The sequence below is a fragment of the Sorex fumeus genome, unplaced genomic scaffold (assembly GCF_029834395.1).
Source record: "Sorex fumeus unplaced genomic scaffold, SorFum_2.1 ptg000010l, whole genome shotgun sequence".
Lineage (NCBI taxonomy): Eukaryota > Metazoa > Chordata > Mammalia > Eulipotyphla > Soricidae > Sorex > Sorex fumeus.
The window spans coordinates 39988562-40005353 of NW_026606067.1; the positions used below are offsets into that span (position 1 = coordinate 39988562).

General features: G+C 41.9%; 1 protein-coding gene across 2 annotated transcripts in view; it reads left to right on the plus strand.

The window, feature by feature from the left end:
- The window catches only part of NAALADL2 (N-acetylated alpha-linked acidic dipeptidase like 2), a 1034250-nt gene that overhangs the window by 508847 nt on the left and 508611 nt on the right, over window positions 1-16792 (plus strand). For both annotated transcript variants that reach the window (XM_056110705.1, XM_056110706.1), the window contains exon 5: window positions 14072-14222. In XM_056110705.1, the coding sequence (XP_055966680.1) occupies window positions 14072-14222 (151 nt within the window). The remainder of the gene's footprint in view (window positions 1-14071; window positions 14223-16792) is intronic.

Consider the following 16792-nt stretch of genomic DNA (forward strand, 5'->3'; position numbering starts at 1 on the left):
TGGTCAAGATTGAGGGACGATATGCAGAGTTGGGGATCAAACTGTGGTCAGCCACGTGCAAGGAAAGAACCTGAACCACTCTAGTATCTCTCGGGCACCTTTCGCCATCTCTTGATCTAGTTCCAGAAGAAACTTTATGGCTCTCTCAAATGGCATCTAAGCTCCCAGATCTAATTACATCTTCCTTCTTTCCCTCCTCCCTTCCAACTTCCCTTCTTCTCTTCCTTGTGCCTTCCTTCTTTTGGTCCCCATCATCTAACTACCATGTTCTGCTATTTTTCCTCCCTTTCATGATTTGTCTTGGGAAAAGTTGATTCTGCTTATAACTCTCGTCATAGGTTTACCATTCTGAAGAACTTCAGGAATGTTTTCTTTACAAAAGCCAAAGATCATTAGTTCTTATTGATCTCTCTAGAATTATTTAAATGACTTAAAGTATAAAACAAAGCAGCCTGAAATCCATGCAAAGGTGTTCTGTGAAATCAAAGAATAGTACTCTCGTCTTAAATATACTTATAGTCTGATTACATTGAATATTACTCACTGTCTTCTTAACTAATGAAGAATTGTAAGCTTAGTTCTAAAACATAATGAAACACCAGTGATATTACAAACTTCTTTAATATCTTATAAACTTAACATACAATTAATAAGTAAAGGGAAAAAATTGTGAGTAAAGAGAAAGAGAAAATTTGAACCCTAAAGTCAAAGGAGCTACATAAGTCATAAGTATTATAGATGTAATATTTTAACATAGAACTACTCTAAAATTGACCTTCATGTATTTAAATATTTTCTACCCATAACTGCTTAAAACAGCTATAGTCAATTTAATACCTACTAATCCCCAATAGTGTATTTTGTAAAAATATCACTTTTGAAATTTGAAAAAATAAGCATGCGCTTCACACAAAATGTGTTCCAGTACATTCTGTATAATAAAGATAAATTAGTTATTTCAGCACTGTGATTTATGAAGTCATCAGAAATTTTACACAGTCCCAACAGGAAGTCCCACCATCACTGGCAGCTCCTCATCATGAATGTTCTCATGTTCTCTCTTACCCCTGGCTTCACTCCTTAACAGCCTCATTTTAGAGTTTAATTATTGTGGTTTGGATACTATCCTTACACTATCCCTGGCTCTCTGGTTCCAATATATACATATAAAACATAACTTGCCTCTACAGCATGGATGCATCTAAAACCTCTGACTGTGAGGCTGGAGAGATAGCACAGTGGGTAGGGCGTTTGCCTTGCACACAGTCGACCCGGGTTCACCTCCCAGCATCCCATATGGTCCCCTGAGCACCGCCAGGAGTAACTCCTGAGTGCAGAACCAGGAGTAACCCCTGCGCATTGCCAGGTGTGACCTAAAAAGAAAAAATAAATAAATAAAACTTCTGACTGTACTTAATTTACCCCTTCTGAACTCTCTTCCTCTTGACTTCAATTTTTATAAGATAAAGCAGTGTTCGCCCACCTTTGACTTGTCGTATTATTCTATATAACTCAGATAAATCAGTACATATGGTTTTTGTGACTTAATCCACCAAAAGTGATATTCTTTGGTTTCATTGAAGTTTCAGCAAATTTTATCCTTCCTTGCAGCTTGCAGTATTCCATTGTGTCTATATGCCATGCAGTCATTATTCACTTGCCTTTGGATTCCTGAGTTGATACCATATCCTATTTATTTTCTAAGTGCTGCAATGAACAGAGGTACACAAATACGTTTGTGAACGATTTTTTGTGTGTGAATTGAGGGTAGATATCAAAAAATGATAATTCTGTGTTGTATGTAAACTAGTCTTACTTTTTTTGGGGATTAATTTTCACAGGAGCTGAACTAGAAAACATTCCCATCAGCAGTGGATGATCATTTTGGGTTTTTTTGTTTGTTTTTAAACCACATCTCAACCAAGACAGGTTGTTGCTTGTCTTTTTTGCCACTTTCTGACTTCTGTGAAATCATATATTTATATCATCTTGATTTGAATTCCCCTGATAGTAATTCATGCTGAATACTTGATGTTCCCACTGACCAACTGTTTTCTTCATCCATATATCTGTTAATATCATCTTTATTTTTTAATAGCATTTTTATTTAGTGTTGTTGACCTTTGTGAGTGCTTAATATATCTTGGGTAGCAGCCTTTTACCTGACATTGTGTACAAATATTTTCTACCATTTTAATTTAGCCTGCATTTCTTTTGCCATGCAGAAAACTTTTTAATTTTACATAGTCCCATTAGTTTAGTGTTGCTTCTCTTTTCTTTGACAATGGATCATTATTGTGAAAGTAACTTTGAGTTCCAAGCCCCTGGAATATTCTAACTCTATTTTCCTCATAATTTATTGATTATGATCCAATCTTGTCATTGATCCACATTGAATTGACTTCTGTGTAAGTTATGAGATATACAATTGTTCATATCATAGAAAAATCACCAAATATATTTTATGAATTCAACTTTTAGTCTATTTTTTCTTTGCACTGGATGGCTATGTAATTGAAAGAAAAATGTACTTTAGCATAATGATGGGCTGAAGCTATAGCACAGCGGTAGGGCGTTCGCCTTGCATGTGGCATACCTGACCGGCCTGGGTTCAATTCCTCCACCCCTCTCAGAGAGGCCAGCAAGCTAGCGAGCGTATCTTGCCTGCATGGCAAAGCCTGGCAAGCTACCCGTGACGTATTCAATATGCCAAACACAGTAACAAGTCTCACAATGGAGACATTACTGGGCCCGCTCGAGCTAATTAATGAACAACTGGTGGACAGTGATTAGTGATCAGCATAATGATTATCACAATTGAATTAAAGGCATATTTGATATCTAGCATTACTACTATTCATGAGGTATTGCCCTAGATCAAGCTCATGACCTTCTGATCAATAGACAGCAACTCTATAATGAAAATTGAAGTTGAATAAAAATTAACAAATAACTTTTGAGAAGCAATCTGACCATAGTAAAATGCATTTGGGACTTTAATGATTTAAAATTCTTTATTCAGAAGTTCTGAAATATAATTATATTTGTTCTTATGAATCTTTGAAAAGTTTAGCTGATTTTTTCCCAACTAAGTACATTAATATGCCAGGACTGATGTGAATACAAAACATGGAGTGGTGCAAGAAGCACAAACTTATTTTTTCATAGCTCTGGAGGTAATCAGATTTTGGTCGAGGGTCTCAAGAGGTCACATTTGAGCCTCTCTCCCTCCCTTCCTCCCTCCCTCCCTCCCTCCCTCCCTCCCTCCCTCCCTCCCTCCCTCCCTTCCTTCCTTCCTTCCTTCCTTCCTTCCTTCCTTCCTTCCCTCTTCTTGCTTCCCTTCATTCTTTCTTTTCCTTTCTTTTATTCTTTCTTCCTTCATTCCTTTCCTTCTCCGCTCCCTACTCCTTTCCTTTTCTCCATCTCTCCCTCTCTCCCTCCCTCCCTCCCTCCCTCCCGCCTCCCCTCCATATTAAATAACTATATATGTGAGAACCCATTTAACCTTGTGATGTATTGTTTTCATCATCCATAAATTTCAAGAAATAAACATATGGAGTAATTTCTGAGTGCATGAACCAGGAGTAACCCCTGTGCAATGCCGGATGTGACTCAAAAAGGAAAAAAAAAATTGGACTAGAGAGACAGAGTTAGACATCTCCAGGTATGAGTCCTGATTATATAGAGCCAAAAGCAATTCCTGAGCACAGCTGGGTCTAGCCACCAAAAAGTACATATATATGTATATATTGAAAATTATTTTCACAAACAGAATTTGCAAATGGATAAAATAATGAGCAAAAATATTAAACATATATTAGAAATGGAAAAATAAATTTTCACTAAATTGACAAATAGTTCTTTAAAAGCAATATTCAATATTTGTGATGGAAATAATTGTATGTGACTGGTAAAGATAACCTTTTTTACTTTATTGGATAGAAAATACATTTTTCAAAATAATAAAAACAATAGCATTTAAAATTTGAGATTATACTATGGGAGTATACTGCTTGAAGGAGTGTATTTGTGCAATGATTTGACTCAAAGGAAGGTGGTTATAATATAATAAAAATGCAGTTAGTTTTTATGACTAAAAATTGTGGAACTTAAAATGCTTTTGATGGTCTCTATATAGCATTATCTACTTTATTCACCTACACTATAAAATACAGTTTTAAGCTATTAAAATTATTCAGAAGCATATGTATCACACAGGCAAATATTTAAAATGGACCCAAAGTGGAAACAAAGACATTGAAAGTAACATTTATGGTAGTGACTTTGTTTTTTAAGTTCATTTGTATAGCTGCAGAAGTCTTTGGTGGAGCAACATTTTAATACGTGTTACCTCTGGATTGATTGGAACTCCTTCTTTTTAGCTTAGATATATATTTTCTGTTTAACAATAAATTGCTTTTTTAATAAAAGGAAATTTTTACTATTTAAAAAATGTCTAGAGAAGCTCATTTTTTCTTCATAATTTTTACCATAGTAAGCAGAACATTCAAAATCACTGCATAGATCTTTTTTTAAGAATAGCAATTTCAGCATGTAAATATTCAAAGCCCTCTCTAAAAACTTCAGTGTGAGCATTTAGAGGGTATTTGATTCTGAATTATATACACACATTTTTCCTATTTTCTCCTCTCTCATTCCTTCTTTCTCCATAATGTATCACTCTCTTTATTAAAACGGCAAATAACGACAAGAAATAATAGCAAGTTTGATTAGGGTGCCCTGTCATAGCAGACATATGGGAGCCAATTATATATGCTTAATTTCTCAGTGTTAGGATTCTCTCTACTACTATTAATATAATAGATACATTGTATTGCATTAAAAATAGAAAAACAACATAATATAGTAGTTAAAAATGTCGATGATGTATCATGCTTATATTGACTATTACTTTCTACTATTATTTCTTTTATATAATTATGTCTAACTATGCACAATTATATGTCTTATTTATTCTACTGCAAACATAAACTTCTGCATTGTAGCAGAAACTGTAAACATATGCAGTGAGGATGAAGTATCACTTAATCACTTAATCACTTAACTTCCCGTTAGTCGTCGATTTGCTCGAGCGGGGCGCCAGTAACATCTCCATTTGTCCCTGTCGCGTGCTAGTGTAGCCCAATGGCATCTCTTCGCTCCAGGAACATGGAGAGCTCAAACCGATCGTTCATGATCTTGACAAAGAAGTCTGACCATCTGGTAGGTGGGCGGCCACGCGGTCTCTTGACATCCCGTGGAATCCAATCAGTAACAGCTCTAGTCCAACGGTCGTCTTTAAATCTCATTACGTGACCAGCCCATTTGATTTTCGACACCTTGGCATATGAGACAGCGTTCCTGATGCTTGATCGTCGACGGATGTCAGAACTCCGGATTCATTCTCTCATTTGAGTGAAATGTGATATTCCAAGCATAGCTCTTTCTATTCTTCTTTGGGAGACCTGAATGGCATTCTCATCTTGTTTGCATAGGGCCCAGGTCTCTGAGGCATATGTTAATGCAGGAAGAACAGTGGAATCAAAGAGATGTGCCCGGAGCCAGAGGTTCTTCGTCCTCTTAGCTAATTCTTCGACGTTCTTGAAGGCGTTCCAAGCTGCTCTCTTCCTCCTGCGCAGCTCGGGTGCCAGGTCATTTCTCATGTTGACCTCTCGACCTAGGTACACATAGCTGTTGCATTCGGAGATGGTCGTTCCATTGAGAGCGAATGGGGCGTCAGGAACAAGGTTGTTTCTCATAAACATTGTCTTCGTAAGATTCAGCTGTAGTCCTACCTTTCCACACTCACGGTCAAAGTCGGCCAGCATTTGTGCCGCTTGGCTGATGTTTGGTGTTATTAAAACAATGTCATCAGCAAAGCGGAGGTGGTGTAGTTGCCGACCATCTATCTTCACTCCCATTCCTTCCCATTCCAGTCGTCGCATGATGTTCTCGAGGGTGGCACTGAAGAGTTTCGGTGAAATGTTATCACCCTGCCGCACCCCTCTCTTGACATCAACGATCACTTCTTTGTAGAATGGTGAGATCCTGGTAGTGAATCCGCAATACAGCTCACGGAGGATCCTGATGTATTGGGCTTGAATGCCCTGATTGGCTAGGGCTTCAATGACCGCTTCCATCTCAACAGAATCAAAGGCCTTCTTTAAATCAATGAACGTTAAGCAGAGCGGCATCTTGAACTCCTGAGAAACCTCAATGAGCTTGGTTACCGTGTGGATATGGTCGATGGTGCTGAATCCTTTGCGGAACCCTGCTTGCTCGCATGGTTGTCCTTCATCTAGTGTTCTGCCAATCCTATTCAGGATGACTCGAGTGAACAGCTTGTAGATGACAGACAATAGGCAGATCGGGCGATAGTTGCCAATGTCATGGATGTGTCCCTTCTTGAACAGTAGTACGGTCCTGCTGGTTTTCCATTGGGACGGAACCTTGCATTCAGACAGGTAGCGAGTGAAGAGCCGAGCCAGTGTATTGATGAGTACTGACGGCAGGTTCTTCAGGTGTTCAGGTCTGACCTTGTCTGGGCCGGGTGCTGTTTGCTTCTTTACCAATGAAATGGCGTGTCGGATTTCGGAAGGGAGAACGTTAGGAACGACATACCCATCCTGTGGAATTTGGTATGTCGGCAAGTGGACATGGCTATCGAAGAGATTTGAGTAGAAGTCATGGATAATCTTCTCCATTGCCGTTCTGGAGGATGTGATGGATCCATCAGGACGTCGGAGGGCAGTCATCCTGGTCTTATAGTTGGCGAAGGACAGGCGGGCGTTACGAATACTTTTCCCGGCTTCTGCCGCATCTACCAGTACTTCTGCTCTTCTCTCTTTGAGGTCTTCCTTGATCGCATCTCTGCACTGCTTTGCAAGCTCGGACGTTAGCTTGCGGTTGCCTGAGGCATGTGCCAAACCACACTGGCGATTTAGCTCAAGAGTTTTCGAAGATAGGCGACTTTTTGTGGCTATCTCTCCCTTGACGTTCCTCGCACATTCATGGAGGTGCTGAACCATTCGATCGTATTCCTCGTCAATGTTGTCAACAATGGCATCTTCCCATGTTGCCGCAATAGTACCAAAGAGTTCCCAGTTGGTGGTCATTCTGGGAGTTCTCTTTTTGAACTTTGCAGCCCTTTCTCCCCGCTCTGTGAAGTAGAATTTTGCACGAAGGAGATGGTGGTCCGATCCCGTTCGAAATTTTGGGACAACAGCGACATCAGTCAGGCAAAACCGTCGATTGAATATGATGTGGTCTATTTCGTTGTGGAATCGTCCACCGGGAGACTCCCATGTCCATCGTTTAGATTCTGCCTTCTGGAACTGTGAGTTACCATGAAGGGTCTTGGTCGACATGATGAACTCAGACAGTCTCTCACCCTGTTCGTTCCATTCTAGGCCATGGGTCCCGATGTGAAGTTCTTCAGCTGATCTTCTCGGTCCTATCTTGGCATTAAAATCACCCACAATGATCTTGTAGAAGGTGTGGTCTTCTTTATAGAACTTCTCTAGCTCCATGTAGAACTTCTCGATTTCTCTTTCATCATAATGAGATGTTGGTGCGTAGACAACGAAGATAGAAACTGCAGGCAGTGAACCACATCTATTCAAATGTAAACGTCCGATTCGGGTTGTTAGGCATTCGAATGAATCAATGCTCTTGGCCAAGTTTGTGTTGACAAGGACACCGACGCCTCCAACACCTCTTTTATCGCATGTTCCTAGGAACAATTCTTCTCCAGTGTCGAAAACGGCATGGTGAGATTCGTGCCTTCTTGTCTCGGTCAGACCAATGATGTCGTACTTGATTATTCGCGCTTGTACCATCAGGTCCTCGATGGATGCATCTGATGCTAGCGTACATGCATTGAAAGTACAGATGATCATTTTTGTCTTCCTTCGTTGTGGCAGCCTAGGTCGGCCTTGAGATTTTGTCGGCCTCTCCTTTCTCATCCTTCTCAGTGCTGCCATGTCGGTGAAGCCTTCAGGGTCAGGTGAATGAGACCAGTTGTAGTTACTGGACACTACTTCCACTACCCAGCCATCGCCACACTCCAGGACGCTTTCCGGACCCGCGCGGCCGCTCCGGCCGAGACCCACGCACAACTGAAGACCCACAGAACAAGATAAGCGGAACTCTCTGAGACCTTGGACTCCAGGCTCGGCGGACCCAGGGACAGAGCTTCTCTGCTTGCTCCCACCACCACAGGTGACAAAGGGATTCTAATCAGGAGCCCCACCCTACCCTGCCCTGTCTGCTTCCATCAACCACCCAGGGATCGAAATGTGCACAGGAGACCCACCCTACCCAGATAAATACCCCACTGGCAGATTTCCACTCTCGACACTACTTCCACTACCCAGCCGTCGCCACACTCCAGGACGCTTTCCGGACCCGCGCGGCCGCTCCGGCCGAGACCCACGCACAACTGAAGACCCACAGAACAAGATAAGCGGAACTCTCTGAGACCTTGGACTCCAGGCTCGGCGGACCCAGGGACAGAGCTTCTCTGCTTGCTCCCACCACCACAGGTGACAAAGGGATTCTAATCAGGAGCCCCACCCTACCCTGCCCTGTCTGCTTCCATCAACCACCCAGGGATCGAAATGTGCACAGGAGACCCACCCTACCCAGATAAATACCCCACTGGCAGATTTCCACTCTCGACACTACTTCCACTACCCAGCCGTCGCCACACTCCAGGACGCTTTCCGGACCCGCGCGGCCGCTCCGGCCGAGACCCACGCACAACTGAAGACCCACAGAACAAGATAAGCGGAACTCTCTGAGACCTTGGACTCCAGGCTCGGCGGACCCAGGGACAGAGCTTCTCTGCTTGCTCCCACCACCACAGGTGACAAAGGGATTCTAATCAGGAGCCCCACCCTACCCTGCCCTGTCTGCTTCCATCAACCACCCAGGGATCGAATTGTGCACAGGAGACCCACCCTACCCAGATAAATACCCCACTGGCAGATTTCCACTCTCGACACTACTTCCACTACCCAGCCGTCGCCACACTCCAGGACGCTTTCCGGACCCGCGTGGCCGCAAGCGGCCACGCGACACATCATAAGACACTAAATACCCATCTTCTGGAATTGTCGTACCATATTTGATAGGGTTCAAATATGGTAACACCTACAAGGATGATTAGAGGTCACCCCAAAAGCCTCTATACCTCTCGGAAAGACTGGCAAGCTACCGAGAGTATTCCGCCCACAAGGAAGAGACTGGCAAGCTATCCGCTGTGTATTCGATATGCCAAAACCAGTAACTACAACTGGAGGATGAAGTATAGATATTAAATAATGCCAAATAATGAGTAGTGTAGTTACTGGTTTTGGCATATCGAATACACAGTGGATAGCTTGCCAGGCTCTTCCGTGCAGGCGGAATACTCTCGGTAGCTTGCCAGTCTTTCCGAGAGGGATAGAGGCTTTTGGGGAGACCTCTAATCACCCTTGTAGGTGTTACCATATTTGAACCCTATCAAATATGGTACGACAATTCCGGAAGATGGGTATTTAGTGTCTTATGATGTGTCGCGTGGCCGCTTGCGGCCACGCGGGTCCGGAAAGCGTCCTGGAGTGTGGCAACGGCTGGGTAGTGGAAGTAGTGTTGAGAGTGGAAGTCTGCCAGTGGGGTATTTATCTGGGTAGGGTGGGTCTCCTGTATGCAATTCGATCCCTGGGTGGTTGATGGAAGCAGACAGGGCAGGGTAGGGTGGGGCTCCTGATTAGAATCCCTTTGTCACCTGTGTTGGTGGGAGAAAGCAGAGAAGCTCTGTCCCTGGGTTCGCCGAGCCTGGAGTCCAAGGTCTCAGAGAGTTCCGCATATCTTCTTCTGTGGGTCTTCAGTCGTGCGTGGGTCTCGGCCAGAGTGGCCGCACAGGTCCGGAAAGCATCCTGGAGTGTGGCGATGGCTGGGTAGTGGAAGTAGTGTCCAGTAACTACAACTGGTCTCATTCACCTGACCCTGAAGGCTTCACCGACATGGCAGCACTGAGAAGGATGAGAAAGGAGAGGCCAACAAAATCTCAAGGCCGACCTAGGCTGCCACAACGAAGGAAGACAAAAATGATCGTCTGTACTTTCAATGCACGTACGCTAGCATCAGATGCATCCATCAAGGACCTGATGGTACAAGCGCGAATGATCAAGTACGACATCATTGGTCTGACCGAGACAAGAAGGCACGAATCTCACCATGCCGTTTTCGACACTGGAGAAGAATTTTCCTAGGAACATGCGATAAAAGAGGTGTTGGAGGCGTCGGTGTCCTTGTCAACACAAACTTGGCCAAGAGCATTGATTCATTCGAATGCCTAACAACCCGAATCGGACGTTTACATTTGAATAGGTGTGGCTCACTGCCTGCAGTTTCTATCTTCGTTGTCTACGCACCAACATCTCATTATGATGAAAGAGAAATCGAGAAGTTCTACATGGAGCTAGAGAAGTTCTATAAAGAAGACCACACCTTCTACAAGATCATTGTGGGTGATTTTAATGCCAAGATAGGACCGAGAAGATCAGCTGAAGAACTTCACATCGGGACCCATGGCCTAGAATGGAACGAACAGGGTGAGAGACTGTCTGAGTTCATCATGTCGACCAAGACCCTTCATGGTAACTCACAGTTCCAGAAGGCAGAATCTAAACGATGGACATGGGAGTCTCCCGGTGGACGATTCCACAATGAAATAGACCACATCATATTCAGTCGATGACTTTGCCTTACCGATGTTGCTGTTGTCCCAAAATTTCGAACAGTATCGGACCACCATCTCCTTCATGAAAAATTCTACTTCATAGAGCGGGGAGAAAGGGCTGCAAAGTTCAAAAAGAGAACTCCCAGAATGACCACCAACTTGGAACTCTTTGGTACTATTGCGGCAACATGGGAAGATGCCATTGTTGACAACATTGATGAGGAATACGATCGAATGGTTCAGCACCTCCATGAATGTGCGAGGAACGTCAAGGGAGAGATAGCCACAAAAAATCGCCTATCTTCGAAAACTCTTGAGCTAATTCGCCAGCGTTGTTTGGCGCATGTCTCAGGCAAACGCAAGCTAAAGTCCGAGCTCGCAAAGCAGTGCAGAGATGCGATCAAGGAAGACCTCAAAGAGAGAAGAGCAGAAGTACTGGTAGATGCGGCAGAAGCCGGGAAAAGTATTCGTAACGCCCGCCTGTCCTTCGCCAACTATAAGACCAAGATGACTGCCCTCCGATGTCCTGATGGATCCATCACATCCTCTAGAATGGCAATGGAGAAGATTATCCATGACTTCTACTCAAATCTCCTCGATAGTCATGTCCACGTGCCGACATACCAAATTCCACAGGATGGATATGTCGTTCCCAACGTTCTCCCTTCCGAAATACAACACGCCATTTCGTTGGTAAAGAAACAAACAGCACCCGGCCCAGACAAGGTCAGACCTGAACACCTGAAGAACCTGCCGTCAGTACTCATCAATACACTGACTCGGCTCTTCACTCACTACCTGTCTGAATGCAAGGTTCCGTCCCAATGGAAAACCAGCAGGACTGTACTACTGTTCAAGAAGAGAAACATCCATGACATTGGCAACTCTCGCCCGATCTGCCTATGGTCTGTCATCTACAAGTTGTTCACTCGAGTCATCCTAAATAGGATTGGCAGAACACTAGATGAAGGACAACCATGCGAGCAAGCAGGGTTCCGCAAAGGATTCAGCACCATCAACCATATCCACACGATAGCCAAGCTCATTGAGGTTTCTCGGGAGTTCAAGATGGCGCTCTGCTTAACGTTCATTGATTTAAAGAAGGCCTTTGATTCTGTTGAGATGGAAGCGGTCATTGAAGCCCTAGCCAATCAGGGCATTCAAGCCCAATACATCAGGATCCTCCCTGAGCTGTATTGTGGATTCACTACCAGGATCTCACCATTCTACAAAGAAGTGATCGTTGATGTCAAGAGAGGGGTGCGGCAGGGTGACACCATTTCACCGAAACTCTTCAGTGCCACCCTCGAGAACATCATGCGACGACTGGAATGGGAAAGCATGGGAGTGAAGATAGATGGTCGGCAACTACACCACCTCCGCTTTGCTGATGACATTGTTTTAATAACACCAAACATCAGCCAAGCGGCACAAATGCTGGCCAACTTTGACCGTGAATGTGGAAAGGTAGGACTACAGCTGAATCTTACGAAGACAATGTTTATGACAAACAGCCTTGTTCCTGACGCCCCATTCGCTCTCAATGGAACGACCATCTCCGAATGCAACAGCTATGTGTACCTAGGTCGAGAGGTCAACATGACAAATAACCTGGCACCTGAGCTGCGCAGGAGGAAGAGAGCGGCTTGGAACGCCTTCAAGAACGTCGAAGAAATAGCTAAGAGGACGAAGAACCTCCGGCTCCGGGCACATCTCTTTGATTCCACTGTTCTTCCTGCATTAACATATGCCTCAGAGACCTGGGCCCTACGCAAACAAGATGAGAACGTTATTCAGGTCTCCCAAAGAAGAATAGAAAGAGCTATGCTTGGAATATCACGTTTCACTCAAATGAGAGAGAGAATCTGGAGTTCTGACATCAGCCAATGATCAAGAATCAGGGACGCTGTCTCATATGCCAAGGTGTCGAAAATCAGATGGGCTGGTCTCGTAATGAGATTTAAAGATGACCGCTGGACTAGAGCTGTTACCGACTGGATTCCACGGGATGTCAAAAGACCGCGTGGCCGCCCACCTTCCAGATGGTCAGACTTCTTCATCAAGATCATGTACGATCGGTTTGAGGCCCTTCATGTTCCCGGAGCGAACAGATGCCATTGGGCTACACTAGCACGCGACAGGGACAAATGGAGACGTTACTGGCGCCCGCTCGAGCAAATCAACGACTAATGGGAAGTTAAGTGATTAAGTGATTAATGAGTAGTGACATTTTATACTCAAAATAATCCTTAGTCATAGTTTCTGTGGTATGCCAGTACCCCCTTGTTACTTTCCCTGAATCATGATTATTGCTTTTCATAATAGTGAAGTCATACTGAAATAAATAAACTCTTTACTGCCAGTCCACTACTGCCTCTGCCTCTTCTTCCCCCAATTTTTTAAAACAAGTTTAAGTGAACGTAGCATGTAGGTAAGTTCATTTGCTCAGTCACACTAGTGAATAGTAACTAAAGACCGGAGTGAAAGCTTGTCATCCAATATATCTCAAACAGTAATCAGGAGTTCCTTTCAAATCGCTTAATGGCATACAGAAACTAAGAATTTGAAAGGAAACTTATCACTTTGTTCTTCAATTATATTATCTGAGGGAGCGGGGGCAGAGGACAGAACAAACAGTATGGCTGGGACCTTTGCAAAAAAGTCAAGAAAGTGATTATTTACCCACTCTGTGAAAGTATGTCTAAGTTTACCAACTAATTTGAGCTCAAGGAAATATATCAAATTACTGAGTCTTAGACATCACCTGGATCAAAGATTACTGCTTTACAACAGAATTTTGTGCTAGACTCCTTTTCATCTCCAAGAAGAAGAAACTTCAGATTCACTTGGATGATTAAAAATGAGAGAAAGCAGGGAAATACTATTTGTGGAAATTTCAAACAAACTTTATGGGAATTCTGCTTACATATTATGGAGAGAGAGAAAAAAATCAGAAGTCAGAACTCCAGTTGGATTTGATCACTTGGAAATCCAAAGTGTCTGAAAAGAAAATCCCCTGAAAAGATTACCTTCTTCCCTTACCCAGGCTCATAAGATAGCTATATATGTACGTTTTTTGCATCTGATACTATTTATATTTATTCTTGCACTTATTTTTATTTATTTGAAGAAAGGTCTGAGCCACAGGACAGTTTTTCTCCCAGTCTCTGTCTCTCTGTCTCTCTTTCTCTGTCTCTCTCTCTCTGTTTCTCTCTCTCTGTCTCTCTCCTTTTTTGAGGGGGACTGGAGAGAATCACCACAGTACAATGGGGTTGCATCATCTCACATGTCCATCTTAGCAACTGTTTCTAATAGTGTGTTTACTCCCTTTCAATTATTTTTTAGCTTTCCCTATTGGAAAAGGCTGGATTTGGAGGTGTTCTTCTATATATAGATCCTTGTGATTTACCAAGGATTGAAAATCCTAGCTACGATACCTTCATGGTGTCCCTGAACCCTGGAGGAGACCCTTCTACGCCCGGTTATCCAAGTATTGGTAAGTTCTTGGCAAATCGTAGTTATTATTATTAATAATAATATTATAAGATTTTATTTTCTAAATACATGCTTCATAAATTGATCGAGTAGAAGTATAATTATTTTTCTCTAGAGTATAAAAGTGAATTTTTATCCTTTGAAAAGTATAAACTAGTAATTTTTTGTAATAAAAGTTTTGAAACAGGCCATACTGGTATATTTAGTTGCAATGAATTGCAGCATTACGAATAAAGAGAACTATTTTTAAGCATTACTGTTGGTTTACTCAGTTAAATTAATATTATGTAGGTTTGGAACTTTATGTTTGTGTCACGCATAAATTAAGGAGCGTCAAGTGTCTGATGCTTGAGAATGATTGAAATTAATTCAAGTTCAGAATCTAGGAGTACACATGGCCTTTAGATGTGTACAATTATGAGTTTATATGATCCAGTTGTGTGGGTCCCTAAGAGGAAAGCTCACAATCGTTTGTCCAGTCTTTGGTAGAATAGATATGTTGCTCTCTAGCTCATTCATTCTCCTTTTTCCAAGAAAAACATGCCATATGATCAGGGGTCATATGGCAGAGAGAGAAGAACTGTGATCTTGGCAGATACTTAGTTCACTGGATTTCTCTGCAAAGTGTCATTGACAAATATTCAATTTATACAGAGAATCTTGGCTAAAACAAAACAAAACAAATAAGCAAAAAAAAAAAACCCTGTTTTTCCAACCAGAGTAATACTAGTCATTAATCATGCAATTTTATTACTAGCTAAACTAACTAGAAATTAGCCTAGTTACACTTTACCAATAATTTATTCAAGTTCATCTGTCCTTTTACTTATGTTGACTTTACCAATCAAGTAGCATCTTCCTCTAAAGAGGAGTTAATTGATGAAATTTTAGTTATAATTTATCCATTCTACTTTTTGGTCTACTGATTACAACTCTTTCATTCTAATATTCTCTTCCAATAATCCTTGCAATATTTTCTCCAGTACATCATTGGTACAATGTATACTTTATTGTCTCACTGTTCAAAATTAAAAGAAGTCACTCTTCAAATAGTTATCATCCAATATCAGCCCATCACTCTCATTCACAAATCACTTGCATCCTGTTGTAATGCATATCTTCAGGTGACTTCTTGGTTGGTCATCATGGTGAACAGTAGACTGCTGCTAGAAGGTAGATAATTCTGCTTAAATGTTAACTTCTCTACTTAGTACCATTTACTCAAGATTAGCAACTTTATAAAAAAAAGTGGTTTTTCTTTTTTGGGTGGAGTGGTCGACCTGGTAATGTTCAGTGTTACTCTTGGCACTGTGCTCAGTACTCACCCCTGGCAGTGCTGAAGATCAAACCCAGGTTAGCTACTTGCAAAGAGAAAAGCAAACCCCCTACCTCCTACTCTCCATGGTCCCTGATTTTGTCAACTTTGGTTATCGAATAAATGTGAATTTAGTCATACTTTATTAAATGGTCAACTTTGTAATACTCTCAAAGTGCTTTCATTTTCTTTTACTTATTATTTTTCAGCAATCTGGTTTTACTTCCTAAAAATGTAAACATGGTTAATAGAGTATATTGTTCTTTTGAGTGGGAGCAATAGCACAGTGAGTAGGGCGTTTGCCTTGCAATCCGCCAGCACAGCCGACCCAAATTGGATTCCTCTGCCCCTCTCAGCAAGCTACCGAGAGTATGTCACCCGCCTAGCAAGTTACCTGTGACGTATTTGATATGCCAAACACAGTAACAACAAGTATTACTGGGCTCGCCCGAGCAAATGGATGAACAACAGGACAGTGTTGATTGTTCTTTCATTTCAGTAATCTCTAACATTAGCATATTTAATAAATAAAAAATATAAAACTAATGTTGGAATAACGCTAATAACTAAAGATTTTACTCAAATTTTTTCCAATACTCTCACTGTTTGCTGGTTTTATCTTTCTATAATCCCGCATCAGCTTGCTTGTTTCCATTTCTCTCCAGTCTGTATGGATTTCCTAATTTTTCTTTCAATATCTTAAATCTTGAGGTTTAATGGTAGTTTATTTGATAAACTTACTCTCAATTGACTTAGTCCAATATTTTCTTATGATAATATTGTGATAATGCATTTTTGTCAGGGATACTGAAAAACAATGTCATACCTCTCTTAATGCACTGCACGAGGGGCCCCTTACTATGGATATTTCCCAATTTATCATATTAACTATCAACTTTTGACTATGACAGTGTCTACTACTGGTATTTTTTTTTTTTTTTTGCTCTTTGGGTAACACCCGGCAATGCACTGGGGTTATTCCTGGCTCTGCACTCAGGAATTACTCCTGGCGGCACTCAGGGGACCATATGGGATGCGGGGAATCAAACTCAGGTCGGCCGCGTGCAAGGCAAACGCCCTACCCGCTGTGCTACTGCTCCAGCCCTACTAATGTTTTTCTCCATAATATTTCTATTTGTTTTCTTTACAATTAATGAGTTTCATCTGAAGAGATATCGGATGAAACTTTAATATTTTCTTTTAATAAAATATTAAATATTTTATTTAATTATTTAAATGAAAATTTAAATCTCATT